The sequence below is a fragment of the Theropithecus gelada genome, chromosome 2, assembly GCF_003255815.1.
Source record: "Theropithecus gelada isolate Dixy chromosome 2, Tgel_1.0, whole genome shotgun sequence".
Classification (NCBI taxonomy): Eukaryota; Metazoa; Chordata; class Mammalia; order Primates; family Cercopithecidae; genus Theropithecus; species Theropithecus gelada.
Genome location: NC_037669.1, coordinates 94,867,768 through 94,885,928, shown reverse-complemented (window position 1 = coordinate 94,885,928; position 18,161 = coordinate 94,867,768). Strand labels below are relative to the sequence as shown.

The 18,161-nt window shown below is 40.3% G+C and overlaps 1 protein-coding gene across 2 annotated transcripts in view; it reads left to right on the top strand.

Moving 5' to 3' along the window:
- LARS2 (leucyl-tRNA synthetase 2, mitochondrial) overlaps positions 1 to 18,161 on the top strand; it is a 160,333-nt gene that overhangs the window by 49,568 nt on the left and 92,604 nt on the right. For both annotated transcript variants that reach the window (XM_025376588.1, XM_025376589.1), the window contains one exon: positions 8,699 to 8,788. In XM_025376588.1, the coding sequence (XP_025232373.1) occupies positions 8,699 to 8,788 (90 nt within the window). The remainder of the gene's footprint in view (positions 1 to 8,698; positions 8,789 to 18,161) is intronic.

The following is an 18,161-nucleotide window of genomic DNA, read 5'->3' as shown; positions in this document are numbered from 1 at the left end:
TATAAAGATGAGAGGATGGGCTGGGCACAGTGGCGCATGCCACTGTGATCCCAGCACTTTGGGAGGCTGAGGCAGGCAGATCACCTGAGGTCAGGAGTTTGAGACCAGCCTGGCCAACATGGAGAAACCCCGTCTCTACTAAATACCAAAAAAAAAAAAAAAAAAATTTAGCCGGGCATGGTGGTGGGCTCTTGTAATCCCAGCTACTCAGGAGGCTAAGACACGAGAATCACTTGAACGTGGGAGGGGGAGGTTGCAGTAAGCTGAGATCGCACCACTGCACTCCAGCCTGGGTGACAGAGTGAGGCACTGTCTCAAAAAACAAAAACAGAAACAAAAAAAATAAAACGATGAGAAGATGGGGGAAAGAGCAATTTGGGAAGCCTAGAGCTGGATCCCAACGTGTCCTATCATTTGTAAATTGCTGAGGGATTTGTTAGATACAGGAAGGGCTAATTCAGACTCAAAGTCAGGGCTGTACTGAGTGTCTGAGCTTCATTCTCTGTCCCTCTCCTGCATGAGGACCATTTAGGAGCATCTAAGTGAGAAACTAGCCCTGTTCCCCACTTCCTCCTCCGTTGAAGCCCTGTTGGGAGTTGTGGGAGGGGAAGGCCATTCTCATTAGGTTTTCCACAGCTTCCTCTTCAAGAATCATTTATCTTCTAGCAAGAGAAATGACCTGTCAGAAACTTTGGCTTTTTTTTTTTTTTTTTTTTTTTTTTTTGTGACGGAGTCTTACTCTGTTACCCAGGCTGGGGTGCAGTGGTGTGATCTTGGCTCACTGCAACCTCTGCCTCCTGGGTTCAAGCAACTCCCTGCCTCAGCCTCCTGGTAGCTGGGATTACAGGCACCTGCCACCATGCCCAGCTAATTTTTGTTTTAGTAGAGACAGGGTTTCACCGTGTTGGCCAGGCTGGTCTTGAACTCCTGACCTCATGATCCACCAGCCTCAGCCTCCCGAAGTGCTGGGATTACAGGTGTGAGCCACCACCCCCAGCCAACTGGCATTTTTATTTTTTATTTATTTATTTATTTAAATTATACTTTATGTTCTAGGGTACATGTGCACAATGTGCAGGTTTGTTTCATACGTATACATGTGCCATGTTGGTGTGCTGCACCCATTAACTTGTCATTTATATTAGGTATATCTCTTAATGCTATCCCTCCCAGCTCCCCGCTCCCCAAAATAGGCCCCGGTGTGTGATGTTCCCCTTCCTGTGTCCAAGTGATCTCATTGTTCAGTTCCCACCTGTGAGTGAGAACATGCGGTGTTTGGTTTTCTGTTCTTGCGATAGTTTGCTGAGAATGATGGTTTTCAGCTGCATCCATGTCCCTACAAAGGACACGAACTCATCCTTTTTTATGGCTGCATAGTATTCCATGGTGTATATGTGCCACATTTTCTTAATCCGGTCTGTCATTGATGGACATTTGGGTTGGTTCCAAGTCTTTGCTATTGTGAATAGTGCCACAATAAACATACGTGTGCATGTGTCTTTATAGCAGCATGATTTATAATCCTTTGGGTATATACCCAATAATGGGATGGCTGGGTCAAATGGTATTTCTAGTTCTAGATCCTTGAGGAATCAGCACACTGTTTTCCATAGTGGTTGAACTAGTTTACAGTCTCACCAACAGTGTAAAAGTGTTCCTATTTCTCCACATCCTCTCCAGCACCTGTTGTTTCCTGACTTTTTAATGACTGCCATTCTAACTGGTGTGAGATAGTATCTCATTGTGGTTTTGATTTGCATTTCTCTGATGGCTAGTGATGATGAGCATTTTTTCATGTGTCTGTTGGCTGCATAAATGTCTTCTTTTGAGAAGTGTCTGTTCATATCCTTTGCCCACTTTTTGATGGAGTTGTTTGTTTTTTTTCTTGTACATTTTTTTGAGTTCTTTGTAGGTTCTGGATATTAGCCCTTTGTTAGATGAGTAGATTGCAAAAATTTTCTCCCATTCTGTAGGTTCCAACTGGCATTTTTAAACAGCTGGTCATTGAGCACAGCTGCCTAATGAAGTTTATGTATCTGTTGCCATGAAGGTGGGTTGAAAGTTGTTATTTTTTACTGTTTTTGTTTTTTGGTTTTTTTAAGTTTGTTTTGTGAAAACACAGGATTGAATGTAAGGACTAAAGAGAATCTGTGTTGGGGTGGGGCTGAGGCATGCAGGGAGGATTTGAATCAAGAGCAGGCTTATGAGAGATCCCCCTTAGCACAGTCGTCGGAGTACCCTGATAGAAATTTCATACTAACCAAATCATGCTCTTAGCTCCTATTGAAGTCTGTTTCATTAGGTTCTGTGAAGACATAAAGGCAGGACAGGACCCTGCCTTTCACACAGTATCTGGGAAAGAGATGTATTTGGGAGGAACTTCTTTGCAGTGGTTTTCAACCCTGGCCCCATGTTAAATTTCTAGAGGTGGGGCCTAGGCATTCGTAACTTTTAAAGTTCAATTCCAAGGTGTAACCAAGTTTGAGAACCAGTGCTTAGTACAGAGGACTCAGCGGAGAGTGGCCATCAGTGTTCTGATTCTGGCAGATTTTTCTCATGAGCCTCTCTCTTCCCTCTTCCAACACAGCAGATGTACAGAGCTGTGAACTGGAACCTTGAACCATCATCAGTGAGAATCATCTGATGTAGCCTGGATTGTTATTTTCTCTTTTAAGCTGCACAATAGGAATGCCAAGGCTAGTTTCTCTGCCTTTGAGCTGTATTATGCTTTTAGAACCCCTCCCGTTTAGAATTAAAGGACCTGGGAATGCATAAAAGACAAAGCCATCACTAAACATATGTTTCCTTTTGATCTGTTGCAAATGACAAAAGTGCACAATAGAAAAGATCGTTTGTTTAAAAAGCATGTGAATAGCTCTCCTGTTTCCAAGACTCATTGTTTTGAAGGCAGGAGGCTCACAGTGAGACTTGGGGAGGTGAAGTGATGCCTTGTTGCTGGAAACTGTGATGTGCAGTGGCTGCTCACCTTTCTGATGTGCTTACAGGGCCGCCGGATGATTGACTTGATAAACATGTTGCCTCCGGTTTTTTGTTTTGTTTTGTTTTGTTAAATTCCTGGTAGCTAACCTAAATATCATGAGGTTGTGATGCCAACGAAATACATGACGGCTTTGAATGAGCTGTTCTGAAATCTAGGGCCAATCACTGTCAAAGATGCAAGTGGACCGAGAAACCAAGACTAAATCCTGCCCAAGCAGCAGTGTGGGGGTGGAGGCAACCTAGCAGGCCCTCCCGGCCAGAGCTGACTGGGAGCAGCCTAGTGTGGATTTCTCCATCTGGTCATGTGTTTTGGTCTTTCCCTAATAAACACCATCTCTTTTTAGTCGAAAAGCCAATATTTGTTAAGGAGTAGAGCACTGTTTTTTACCCCAGTTCTTTCCTCTCCCTTGTGCCTTACCCCAGTAGGCTGATGGCTCTATCAGCCCACCTCTGAGTGGTATAGTAATGAAGCCAGCCTCACTCACCCCTGCCATCACACGCTCTTTTTGTTTTTAGACAGAGTCTTGCTGTATTGCCCAGGCTGGAGTGCAGTGGCACAATCTTGGCTCACTGCAACCTCTACCTCCAGGTTCAAGCGATTCTTCTGCCTCAGCCGTCCAAGTAGCTGGGATTACCGGCACATGCCACCATGCCTGGCTACTTTTTGTATTTCTAGTAGAGACAGGGTTTCACCATGTCGATAGGCTGGTCTCTAACTTCTGACCTCAGGCAATCCGCCCCCCTCAGCCTCCCAAAGTGCTGGGGTTACAGGTGTGAGCCATCGCACCTGGGCCATCACACGCTCTGAGTAAAGCCAAGGGATGCAGTACTTGTTGATTTTTCTTGCAAGCCCAGCCTAATGCTTTGCACACATTATTGCCTTTTAACCTCACAGCAACCCTCTTAGATGTGTTTCATTGCTTCTGTTTTCTAATAGGGAAATGTGGCGTGGCCACAAACTAGTGATGCGAGGACTTAGACCCAAGTCAGATGGCTTCAGGGTCTTTCCTGAGGTCACGCTCTCCCAGGCTCTTTTCCTGGAGCAAGGAGTGTGAGCCTGAGGAGACTTCAGTGGGGTACATGGAAGGTGGCCAAGTGCTGTGATTTTTCCTTTACAGACCAAGTGTTATTTTATAGCAGGAATAGTATAGGCCTCCATGGCTCAATCTTCTTGGACTTTATCATTGATGAATCGCTATGTCTCAGGAGCTGCTGGCCAGACTGGCTTAGTTGTTAATTTGTGCAGTCATTGAGGTATGGGCGGCAGGTCTCAAAAGATGGTATTTTGAGCCTCACTTGTGTTCTCAGAGAACTCAGGTTGTGTGTTGGGCTCTGTGGTTGCTTGTGAATGTGCAAAATATTTTTAATGCCAAAAACCAGGTATTATAGAATGTAGAAATGCAGCTTAGAGGAACAATTCTAGTTGGAATCCCAGACTCGTAAATTTGGTCTCTTGGCAGCTAGATTGCACTTTCTAGAGCTCAGGAAGATATAAAAGTTGACACTTTTATATAGATTTATGTGGAGTGTGGCTGAATTGCCAGTGCTTTTGTAGCTATAACTTTGAATTGCCTGACTTTAGTATTAAAAACAATGGTGCATTAACGTAGGCGTTGGCTTATTGGAAAAACGGGCCGAAGGAAACGCCTTTAACTTGTTATTTGACTTCTGTGGTGGTCTCCCTAAGGACTCTTACCAGTTGGTGCTATCCCACAGCTTGTGGGCAGATGTGAGCAACAGGAAGCCCTACCCCACAGACTCTGGATTCCCACTTGGAGTTGCAGGCAGGGTTCCGTCTGGAATTTGGGTGCTGTGGGGCAGATTCTCATGGATGATCTTTAAACATTTATTTGTTCAACAACTATTTTATGGGAAGGGATAAACTCATGTATCAAGAAAAACTGTATGCATCTGTAACTTCAAAATAGGAAATTTATTACACAAATTTATTATGTAGATTTTCCAAGTCAGACAACTACTTGGAGGCATATTAAATGATTTAAAATTTAGATAGTAAAATCAACCACTTATTACCAGTGAATAGCATTATGCACGCATAATAGAGTTTCAGAATTTTATCTGCCTGCAACCCCAGACTTGACATGTCCCTTCCTCTGGTTGGTCTCTGAGTTGGTAGAAGGCTTGGTGGTCGCATCATGCAGCATTCCTGTGTGCACTGCAAGTCGTGCTCAGCAGAGATGGGGCTACCCCCGATGGAGAAGGGAAACTCACTTAACCGCCCCCATGTTTCCACTTTTGCCCATTGATGTTTAACAAGTTATCAGTATGTATAGAATGGCCACCAGAGAGCTGTTTGATTGATGCTTCTTTAATCAGTCTGTGATTATAACTCAGACTGAAGAAATCTGAATTCATGGATCGGGGTTCCTCCACCTTGGCGCTGTTGATTGACATTTGGGACTGGGTGATTATTTTGTTCTGGGGACTGTCTTGTTCACTACAGGTTTTTAAAGCAGCATCCCTGGCCTCTATCCACTAGATGCCAGTAGCACACACACAACATACACACCTGAGTTGTGACAAACAAAAATGTCTCCAGTCAGTGCCAGATGGTCTCTGGGTAATAAAATTTTCCCAGTTGAGCTCTCTTGCTTTACAGAAGGGAAGAAAGGACTATTAACATCACCTCTGTGGGTATTGAGACCCCAAGAAGACCCTTGTCTACAGAACTGGGTTTTGAATAGGCACTTCCCAGTGAAAATATGAAAATAGACTCTTGATTTCTAGCCAGTTGACTAAAATAAATCTTTTCAGCAGTTTAATTTCAGAAAGATGGCTTTGATTATTTTGATTGAGATAAAGCATTAGAAGACTCAAAATAGCTGTTTTTGTTTTGCTTTGTTTTAATGAGCAAATCAGGGAAGGTTCCAGAGGGCTCTATGACTTTCAGGAGATGTATTTCTAAGTGATGTCTGTTCCCAACCGTATTTATGATCCGTGTGAGACTGAGCTCCTAGTGAGCCTTGCGAGTGTCTGTTCTGGCATTTCTTCATGGAGTGGACATTACTGAGGGTCAGTCGGTGGCTGGGCCCTGTGTGCAGCAGATGGGAATAAAAGGGACAGGAGCACAGTGTCTTCCTCAGGGCACTCCCAGCCTCCTCTGGGCAGGTGAGTCACACACTTCAGTACGATGGAACTTTTGAGTGCTGTGTATATGCCTGGAAATGAAACCGCCAGTGATTGGAATAATGGTCCTGGCGCAGTGGTTTTCAGGCTATACTCTTTTAGCAGTTGAGGTTGCTTTTTCTTCAAATGACATGTGCAGAAATGTAACATAAATAAATAGATCAGACCCATATTGGAAGCCAGGGTGAAAGCAGGGGCCTGTAATTCCCCACCCCTCCCTTTACCTCGGAGCTGACACTTCCAAAGAGAATGCCCTCTCGTTACAGGTTTGACTGAAAGTAGGCTAACGCTTGGTTGGATGAAGATCATTGTTTTTCCTGACTAGATCATCCTCTTTTTTCTACTTTAGGTAAAAGCGATTTTCAGAACCATCAATCTAAATGAAGATAACAATGCTGTTTCATGGCTGTGTAATTTTTGCTGTCACTCTGTAGAAGCAGATTCACGGGCTTAGAGAAAAAAACACATACTTGTATATTTTATATATGTGTGTATATATAAAATATGTTGTATATATATTACATATATAATATATAATGTGTTACATATTTACTAAAAGAATTTTGATATGAACAACTCAAATAATAGAAAAATAGAGAAAATAAAATATTGAACCTCTATCCCTTAGATTTAACAATTCTCATTATTTTCTCAAAATTATTTCACACACTTCTTTAAACCTCTAGTGGGTAAAGATTTTTTAAAAATAAAAAGATATATCCACAATGACCAAGTCTTGGGAATATTTTTTCTATGCTACCTCTACCCCTTACCCACATCCCCTATCCCAGTTCATCTTGGGGACCACAATGTAATAATTTGAATTTTGTTGTGAAACCTACATGAAGGAATCAAACTTGATTCAATGTGCAATAGTTCATATCTCTACTTTATTCTTCCTTCAACAACAATTTTGGGTGCCTCAATGTGCCAGGACCTGAGCATACAACAATGAGCCAATGAAATAGACCAAATGTAGCTCTTGCCCTGGGTTTCGTTAACAATGGAAGTTTTTAAGTTGCTTGTCTAGAAAACTGAGGAGAACAAGTTCTGTGCCATGCTAGCTGGAGGGGTAGCTGGGGAGGAAAAGATGATGGATAAGGATGAATTTGGAGGTTTGGGGAAGCAAGCCCATTGGCAGAGTGCTGGTTAGGTTCTTGAGTTGATGAAGATCTTTGTGCATGACGCTCCTGTAGACATCTGTGAAGCTGGAAGCCAGAGAAGGCTGCATCGTATGTGTGCCTCAGAAATTATGGCTCTTGTGTTGTGGAAGCTGGCCTAGGCAGATAGCTACAATGTGGGCAAAGCCTCTGACTGGCTGGTGGTTCACTAGTTGCCTTGAAGTGGGAAGGTAGAGCCAATAGTCAGAGTTGAGTTATTTTCCCTTTAAAAGAATTGTTTTCTAATAGTTATTACTCTGCTACTTTTATAAAACAGCACAAAGAAGGACTCACGAATCTTACATAAGAAAAACAGCCCACTGGGAGCACAGATGTTTACCTGACACCTTGCTTAGTTTCTACCACATGCCCAAAGTCCGCGTTTGAAGCTGTCTCATTTATTCACCTTAAGGAAGACTGAGTTGTTTGCACTTTTGGTAAAAGTATGCCTTCTATCAAAAGTTTATTACAAGGCATGGTGGCACACACCTGTAGTCTCCGCTACTGGGGAGGCTGAGGAGGGAGGTTTGTTTGAGCCCAGGATTTTGAGACTACAGTGAGGCATGATCATACCACTGCACTTCAGCCTTGGCGACAGAGCAAGACTTCTGTCTCTTAAAAATAAAGTCTGTTACAAACGGAATCATTTGAAACATTTAAAGAGCACTAGAAAAGAAACGTGACAGTGTAGAGGTTTTGTGTTTATTTGACTTTATCAACCATAAATTGTGTTTTTCAGAATTCTATAACAAATGTGTTTTTAGGACAGAAAGTAAATTTTGGGAACCTTTGATTTAGACTTGGAAATATAAACCAAGTGGTTTCTTACTAAGTTTAATGTTTTTAATTGTTCTTCCTAAGTAGACAACGGCCCGATTCACATAATGGAATAAGTGGAATATACGGAGTCTAAAGGAGCCACAAAGCCCCAGTTATGTGCGGAAACACAAGATGTATTTTCAAATGAGGATCATACTGAGGCAGGCAAATATTCCTCTTGAATTTTGTGATTGCTTTCAAAATGAACTACGTTTGTGAATAAGCATCAGGGCCCCCGTGTATGTTTGTGTGACAAAAATATTAATACCCAATTTTGTACAACGTAATTCACTTGTTAGTGCCATAGATGAGTGGGCAGGAGGTGTGCAAAAGACTTGACGTTGAGTTTCTCATTGAACATGCCCTCAGAAAGGTGTAGGTGGCATTTCAATAACATATCTTTCCATATTAAATTGCAGCTCTCCTTACTTTACAATTGGTGAAAATATTTTGAGCTGATAAATATTTTTGTGATTTCATTACTTTTCAAAATTCAGTTGCAAGACTGATGCATGCATGGCAGCGGGGATGTGTATAATGGCCTGTACATTATTTTTCTTCTTTGTTGGCAGGAAATAACTACGTGCTTGCCAGATTACTACAAGTGGACTCAGTATCTCTTTGTTAAACTGTATGAGGCTGGGCTGGCCTATCAAAAGGAGGTAAGTTAAAATTAGCTGCACTTTTAAAATTTAGTGAATATCTTTAGGATACATCATTGTTAAATAAGAAGCAAGTAAACCCTGTTTGCACAGTAGCAGTTAAATGAATGCTACCTCAAGTTCATAAATTCAGTCACAGCAGACCCAGAAAGTGACTACTTCCTAGTTCAGTTTAGTGTCATCAAGACAGGGTCTGGGCTTCTTTCACCCTTGAATTCTTACCACATAACCTGCTCTCTGGTTCCTGTAATGAGATCAAGGAGGGGGTGTAAGAAGAAAGAATACAGCTTCTCAAATCCTAGCTCAGCTCCCTCTCCCAGCTGTGTGACCAGCTGGGTAACTTAACCTCTAGGAAACATGGTTTTGTATCTGCTGAATGGGAGTGGGCACATTTTCCTTGTGGGGTACTATGGTTTGGATGTCCCCTCCAAAACTCATGTTGAAATTTAATTGCCATCGTGATGGGTTTAAGAAGAGGAACCTTTAAGAAGTCAGTGGGTCATGAGAGCCCTGTCCTAATAAATGGATTAATGTTATTATTGTGGGAATGAGCTCCCAATAAAAGGATGAGTTCAGCCAAATTCTCTGTGTGTGTGTGTCATACACTTACTTGCTGTTCTACTTACTGCCATGGGATAATGCAGCACAGAGGCCCTTGCAGATGTTGGCACCATGCTCTTGGACTTCCTGACCTCCAGAATCAGCCAAATAAACTTCTATTAATAAATTATCCAGTCTGTGTTATTCTGTTACAGTAGCAGAAAATGGATGAAGACACAGGGTTCTTGGAAAGATTAAAGGTAATAGTTAAAGAACAGCGATCACAGTGGTCTCCTGAGAAATGGAAGTGTTTGTTATGGTGGGAGCTCAATAATGGTAGATAAGACTTGGAATGGTAGGAGATGAGCCAAGGGCATCATAGTGTGACATAGAACTGTCCAGGATGATAGCCACTAGCCACATGTGAATTTAAGTTTAAAATAATTAAAATTAAATAGTGTTTAAAAAGTCAGAGCTGGGCACAGTGGCTCACATCTGTAATCCCAGAACTTTGGGAGATTCACACAGGAGGATTGCTGGAGGCCAGGAGTTCAAGACCAGCCTGGGCAACACAGTGAGACCCTGTCTCTACAAAAAGTAGGAAAAAATTAGTCCCAGTTACTCAAGTATCAAGATGGTGAGACAAGAGGACCCTTTGAGCTCATCAGCCTACTGGGGTAAGGCAAAAGAGAGAGGAAAGAACTGAGGTAAAAAATAGTGTTCTATTCTTTAACAAATATTGGCTTTTTGACTAAAAAGAGATGGTGTTTATGAGGGAAAGACCAAAACACATGACCAGATGGAGAAATCCACACTAGGCTGCTCCCAGTCAGCTCTGGCTGGGAGGGCCTGCTAGGTTGCCTCCACCCCCACACTGCTGCTTGGGCAGGATTTAGTCTTGGTTTTTTTCCAGGTAGCTCTCTGTCTTAGTTGGTTTGTGCTGCTACAATAGAATACTTGAGACTGGGTAATTTATAAACAACAGAAATGTATTTCCTCATAGTTCTGGAGGCTGGGAAGTCCAATATCAAGGTGCCGGCTTCTGGCAAGGGCCTTCTTGCTGCATCATCCTACAGTGGAAGGTGAGAGGGCAAGAGAGAGTGAGAGTGAGGGAGGGAGCAAGGGGGAGCCGAACTCACTGGTTTTTTTTGTTTTTTTGTTTTTGTGTTTTTTTTTTAATTTGAGACAGAGTCTTGCTGTTGTTGCCCAGGCTGGAGTGCAATGGTGTGATCTCGGCTTACTGTAACCTCCGCCTCCCAGGTTCAAGCAATTCTCCTGCCGCAGCCTCCTGAGTAGCTGGAATTACAGGCATGCACCACCACGCCCAGCTAATTTTTGTATTTTTAGTAGAGACGGGGTTTCTCCATGTTGGTCAGACTAGTCTCGAACTCCCAACCTCAGGTGATGTGCCCGCCTCGGCCTCCCAAAGTGCTGAGATTACAGGCGTGAGCCACCATGCCCAGCTGAACTCACTTTTATAACAAGCCCACTCTTGATAACTAACCTACACTCGTGATAGCAACATCAATTTATTCATGAGAGCAGAGGCCTTATGACCTAATCACCTCTGAAATGTCCCACCTCTTAACACTGTTGCATTAGGGATTAAGTTTCCAACACATGAACTTTGGGGGACACATTCAGACCACAGCAATCTCCTTTTATTGGATAGCTATTTTCAAATTGGCCTTGAAACAGAAAACATTGCTATTAGCCTTCTATTTCTGTGGTTTATTTCAAAATACAAATTTTTAGAATAAACTTTAAAGTTAACCGACTTTAGAAATATACTTTGTAAAGCATATTTAACCAAAATAACTCAGGTAAATGAGCATTTAGGAATGGTATTTGAGCAGAGCATTACTAAACATAGCTGGAGTGTTTAAGTCTTTTGTTCTTAACAAGCACTGTCCACCAAATGTTCAGTTCTGTTGCAAAAAGAATCCGCTGTTGCTTTTACAAAGCAAAGTATTTTCAGCTGCAAATATGAACATAAAGACCTCTACTTGGTAGAACATTAATTTCACCTTTTGAAAAACATTTTCTTAAAACTCTTTTTTAAAAAGTTCTATTCCGTCGATGTAGTTTTAGAGGGTTTTGTTGTTGTGGGTTTTTTTTTTTTTTTTGATTAATACATCATAGTTGTACATATTTTACATGTGATATTTGATACATGTATACAATGTGTCATGATCAAATCAGGGTAATTGGGATATCCATCACCTCAAACATTTATCTTTTCTTTGTGTTGGAAATAGATTTCTTCTAAATATTTTGAAACATACAATAAATTATTTTTAACTATAATTTCCCTACTATATTATCAAATGCTAGAACTTATTCCTTTTATCTAACCGTGTTTTTGTACCCATTAACCACTGTCTTTTTATCCCCCCTCTCTCCCCTTCCTTTCCTAGTCCCTGGCCGCCACTATTCTACACTCTACTTCCATGAGATCCACTTTTTTAAGCTCTCACATATAAGTGAGAACATTTGATATTTGTCTTTCTGTGCCTGGCTTATGTCACATGGTAACCTCCAGTTCCATTCATGTTAATGTAAATGAGAGGACTTTATTCTTTTTTATGGATGAATAATATTCCATAGTGTGTATATACCACATTTTTAAAATCCATTAATCCACTGATGGACACTTGGGTTGATTGGATATCTTGTCTATTGTGAATAGTGCCACAATAAGCACAGGAGTGCAGGTATCTCTTCGATAATACTGATTTCATTTCCTTTGGATATATACCCAGCAGTAGGATTGCTGAATCATATGTTAGTTTTATTTTTAATTTTACGAGGAACCTCCTTACTGTTTTTCATACAGTGTATGAGGGTTCCCCTTTCTCCATATTCTCACCAACATCCATTACTCCGTCTTTTAACAGAAGCCATTTTAACTGAGTGAAATTATGTTTCATTGTGGTTTTGATTTGCACTTCCCTGATGATTAATGATGTTAAACTTTTTTTTTTTTCATATACTTTTTAGCCATTTGTATGTCTTCTTTTGAGAAATGTCTATACAGGTCTTTTGCCCACTTGCTAATTGGAGTGTTTGGATTTTTGTTTTTTGCTATTGAGTTGTTTGGATTCCTTATATATTCTGGTTATTAATCCCTCGTCAGATGAATAATTTGCAAATGTTTTTCCCCTTCTATAGGCTATCTCTTCATTTTGTTTATTGTTTCCTTTGCTATGCAGAAGCTTTTTTGCTTGATGTAATCCCATTTGTCTATTTTTGCTTTTACTGCTTGTGCTTTTGTGGTCTTACCCCAAAAAAATATTCGCCCAATCCAATGTCCTGTAGCATTTCCCTAATGTTTTGTTCTAGTAGTTTCATAGTTTTTGGTCTTACATTTAAGTCTTTAATCTATTTTGAGTTTATTTTTTTATGTGGTAAAAAATGGGGATTTCGTTTCATTCCTCTGTATATGGATATCCAGTTTTCCCAGCAACATTTATTAAAGAGACTGTCTTTTCCCCAATGTATGTTCTTAGAACCTTTGTCAAAAATGAGTTGACTGTATAAGTGCATGGATTTATATCGGGGTTCTCTGTTTCATTTCATTGGTCTGTGTGTCTCCTTTTATGCCAGTACCATGCTGTTTGGGTTACTATAGTTTTTTAGTATAATTTGAAATCAGGTAGTGTGATGCTTTCAGCTTTGTTCTGTTTTTGCTCAGGATTGCTTTGGCTATTCAGGGTCTTTTGTGGTTCCATACAGATTTTAGGGTTGTTTTTCTATTTCTGTAAAGAATGTCATTGATATTTTGATAGGAATTGCATTGAATCTGTGCATCACTTTGTGTAGTATGTGCATTTTAACAATATTAATTCTTCCAGTTCATGAACATAGTATATTTTTCCACTTTTTGTGTGTCCTTTTCAATTTCTATCATCAATGTTTTATAGTTTTCCTTAGAGATATTTCACCTAGCTTAAATTTATTCCTAGGTATTTTATTTGTAGTTCTTATAAATAGGATTACTTGCTTGATTTCTTTTTCAGATTGATCATTGTTCACATATAGAAATGCTGCTGATTTCTGTGTGTTGATTTTGTATCCTGCAACTTTACTTAATTTATTTATCGAGTCTAAGTTTTTTGGTTAGAATCTTTAGGTTTTTCTAAATATAAAATCATGTTATCTACAAACAAGAATAATTTGACTTCTTCCTTTCGAGTTTAGTTGCCCTTTATTTCTTTCTCTTGCCTCCTTGCCCTGGCTAGGACTTCCAGTACTATGTTGAATAAAAGTGTTGAAAGTGGTAATCCTTGTCTTGTTCCAGATCTTAGTGGAAAGGCTTTCAATTTGTTCCCATTCAGTGTGATATTAGCTATAGGCTTGTCATATATGGCCTTTATTGTGTTGAGGTATGTTCCTACTATACCTGATTTGTTGAGGTGTTTTATTTTTATTTTTATCACGAAGTATGTTGAATTTTATTGAATGCTTTTTTAGCATCTATGGAAATTATGTGTTTTGGTCCTTGGTTTTGTCATATGACATGACATTTGTTTATTTGTGTATGTTGAACCATCCTTGCATCCCTGAGATGAATCCCTGTTGATCACAGTGAATGATCTTTTTAATGTGTTGTTGAATTCTGTTTACTACTATTTTGTTGAGGATTTTTGCATCTCTATTTATTAGGGATATTGGCCTATAGCTTTCTTTTTTCTTATGTCTTTGTCTGGTTTAGATATCAGGGTAATGCTGGCTTTATAGAATGAGTCTGGAAGAATTACCTCTTTCTAGAAGAGTTTGAGAAGAATGGGTATTAGTTAGAATTCAGCAGTGAATCCATCAGGTCCTGGTCTTTTCTTTGATGGAAGACTTTATATTACTCCTGTGAACTCATTACTTGTTCTATTCAGGTTTTTGATTACTTCATGGTTCGATCTTGGTAGGTTGTGTGTGTGTCAGGAATTCATCCATTTCTTCTAGGTTTTCCCATTTGTTGATGTATAGTTGTTCATGATAGTCTCTAATGATCCTTTGTATTTCTGTGGTAAAAGTTGTAATGTTTCTTTTTCTGTCTGATTTTATTTATTTGGCTCTTTTTTTCCTAGTCTAGGTAAAAATTTGTTGATTTTGTGACTTTTCAAAAACGAAATTTTTTATTTTGTTGGTCTTTTTTTTTTTTCAGTCTCAATTTCATTTACTTCTACTCTGATCTTTATTATTTCGTTCCTTCTACTAATTTTGGGTTTGGTTTGTTCTTGCTTTTCTAGTTCCTTGTGCATTTTTTGTCTGGAGTTGCTTATCTGGAGTCCTGTTGATCTCTCTTCAAAGTTATTTTTCCTGTATGGTACTCGTTGATTATCAGTCTTGTGCTGGTATTTAGCCTTGGATGGTGGATATAGTTATTAGAAAGAATAATGGTTTATTATGCTTGGACATTCTAGGGAATGATAGCGAGTCCCCTAATTTATGAGTCTGTCTTTAGCTGTCTACATGAATTTAATAGCAGCTAGTGATGGTGCTAATTTACCCATTAGGTAAAGCTAAGTTTGCAGTGTGGCCTTGGCTTCAGGAAGCATACTGAAAGAATTGCTACATACTGGCACCTCTTCCACTGTGCCTCCTTGTGGCTTTGGAATGTAGTGACAGTAACAAACGGTAGCTTTGTGGGCTCCCCCTGGACTTAGTCCGAATTCAGGCCCATTCTGGATGGAATGGAGCAAGATTGATTTTGAGTGCTACTTTATAAGACCTATGTGATGTTCCTTAGTTAAGCATGCTTTGTCAAGAAGGAAGCTAATAGACCTTAAAAAAAATCAGTACCCTAAAATATATATTTTACTAGCCTTCTGGAACCTGAAGCTGACAGTATATTCAGAAAAGGTCTTTGATAGTATTAAAAAAAAAAGAAAGAAAGAAAGAAAGAATAGAAAAGAAAGAAAAGAAAAGCAGAGCTTGAGGAGAGAGGCGGGGAAAACAATGGAGAGTAGACAAGGGCCTGAGGAGTGATATGCTGGCCAAAAGACAAAAGGATGCTGATGGTGGGTGTGATCTAGAAGGGACAGGCACCTGTGTGAAGGGCAAGGCAGGGAGGCAAGGCAAGGAGGATCTGAGGGAAGAGGAGAAATGGTAAAAATGAGATAAGAGGCGTGAGGGTTTGAAACAGTAGGGCTGGCTGGGGCAGCAAGCCCCACAGCTGCTGTGTCACAGATAGGAAAGCTGATAAACACAAAATTAGGAGAATACTGCCCACATAATCCCCAAGGGAGCCCAAAGTCACCTACAACTCCAAGAGCGTAATGGCAAAGAAGAGTAGAGAGAAGAGACAAAAATCCCTGCTCTGACTAATCACTGTGCAGATTTGACCCTTTATGAACATGGCTCCTTTGTGTTTGTAATTGTGTTATGAGGTGCATTTCTAAAATGCTTCCTAAAAGCTTCCCACAAATCACTGAAGCAAAAAATATTAGTCCTAATGTTTAACCCTTTAATAAGCAGGGAAATTACCTTCTTTGGAATGTCCAATTCTGTAATATTCCCAGATAACTATTGCGAGGGAAGCAGTGGGTAAAATCTACCCAGAGCTCAGTGTGTTTGCAAGTGTTTTAATGATTTCAGTGTTAATTTAAGGTTCATTTCAATACAGGCTTGACTTTATTTTACAAATAAGGCTAGTTAACTACAAAGGAACATGGAATTGGCTTCAGTAGGTGATAGATAACATAAATGCCAACCAGGGAAATGAATAGAGTCAGTGAAGTTGCCCAGAAATTATATCCTATTCATAAGGCTGTGCTTGCTTAAAAATCAGCATGTTCATCCAAGTAAATGTTCAAAATGTGGAAATCCAGGATTGCTGGATGAGGGAAGCTATTGACAGAGACAGTTGTCCAAGAGAGGAGACCTGAGCAAAGGGATTTAGGAAGCAACTCCAGGGCTTCAAGGAGTTACAGGTGCTGTGCTCCCTGAGCCCCAGGGCCCTGGATTTTGATGACTCCTAATTTAACCGCTCTTGGAAAGTCTGAGCCTGAATCTGCAACTCTGTGGCTGAGGTGGATTAGAGTTCTAGAAAGAAATCCTGTGGATTCTCACAGCTGATGCATCTTTTGAGACACTGTTTCTTTTGGTGTTTTTCCCCTTTCCCCCAAGTCTTTCACTAGAGGGAGAAATTGCCTTTGTGTTTTGCTTTTTTTGTTTTTGTTTTGTTTTGTCTTTCATTCGATGCCTGGGTTTTATTATGATGTGCAAACCTCTTAGGAACACACCTTCCTCATTGTATTTTGTGACCTAGAACCTGAGAGATGCCAGGCCATGTGGGAAATGTCGATAAGAAAATACAGTCCTATTTGTTCTTGCAATCTGCAGTACCAAGTGTTCACTTCTTCCAAATCCTCTGAGGTTTGCCAGGGACAAGAGACAGAGGTGGAGGGATATGGGGTGCTCTTTTTCTACTTTTTTTTTTTTATATTTCATACAGTTTTAGTTGTGCGTGGTTTGTCTGGAGTGGGGAGATGCCTCTTGAATGAACTGTCTACATTCCTAAACAGTACTTGGTCCTTTCTACCTGTTATTTTAAGTGGAACCCTTCCAGAACCTGTGTACACTGTGGGTAGAAATGTAAATTGCTATAGCCATTATGGAAAACAGTATGGAGGTTCCTCAGAAAATGAAAAATAGAACTACGATATGATCCAGCAATCCCACCTCTGGGAGTATATCCAAAGGAATTGAAATCAGTGTGTCGGAGGGATATCTGTACACCCATGTTAACTGCAGTACTATTCACAGTAGCCAAGATGTGGAATCAACCTAAGTGTCCATCAGCGGACGAATGAATTAGGAAAATGTGGAGTATATACACAATGGAATAGTATTCAGCTTCAAAAAACAATAAAATTCTGTCATTTGGGAATGACAGGGATGAATCTAGAAGACATTATGCTAAGTGAAATAATCCAGGCACAGAAAGGCAAATACCATGTGATCTCACTTATATGTGGAATCCTAAAAAACGGTGAATTCATAGAAGTAGAGAGTAGAATGATAGTTACCAGAGGCTGGAGGGGTAGGGGTGGAGCAAGGGAATGGGAAGTCCTGTCAGGAGTACAAAGTTTCCACTAGACGCAGGAATACGTTTTGAGATCTGCACAGGAGGGTGACTCTAGTTGGTCACGTTTTGAGATCTGCACAGGAGGGTGACTCTAATCAGTCATAATGTTTTGTGTATTTCAAGATAACTGAAAGAGTAAATTTATCACCACAAAAAATGTTTTATTAGCTTAATTATTCTACATTGTGTACATATATCAAAATATCACACTGTATTCCATAAATACAATTATGATTTTTCAATTAATAATTTTTTAAAAAGAAATAATTAAGACTGGGTATGGTGACTCATGCCTGTAATCCCAGCACTTTGGGAGACCAAGGCAGGCAGATCTCCTGAGGTCAGGAGTTCGAGACCAGCCTGGCCAACACGGTGAAACCTTGTCTTTACTAAAAATACAAAAATTAGCCGGGGGTGGTGGTGGGCACCTAGAGTCCCCGCTACTTGGAAGGCTGAGGCAGGAGAATCGCTTGAACCCAGGAGGTGGAGGTTGCAGTGAGCCGAGATTGTGCCACTGTACTTCTGCCTGGGTGACAGAGTGAAACCCTGTCTCAAGAAAAAGAAGAAATAATTAAGTGGTGCCCTTCTCTCCAAACCCCTAACACAGGCAGGAATAATGGATAAGGAAATGGACCTTTGGTTTATTAAAGTTTTTAGGTCTAAGGTACTTTTGTCCCATATTTTGTCTCTATGTACTTATTTTTTTTTTTTTTTTTTTTTTTTATACGGGGGTTTGCTCTTTTGCCC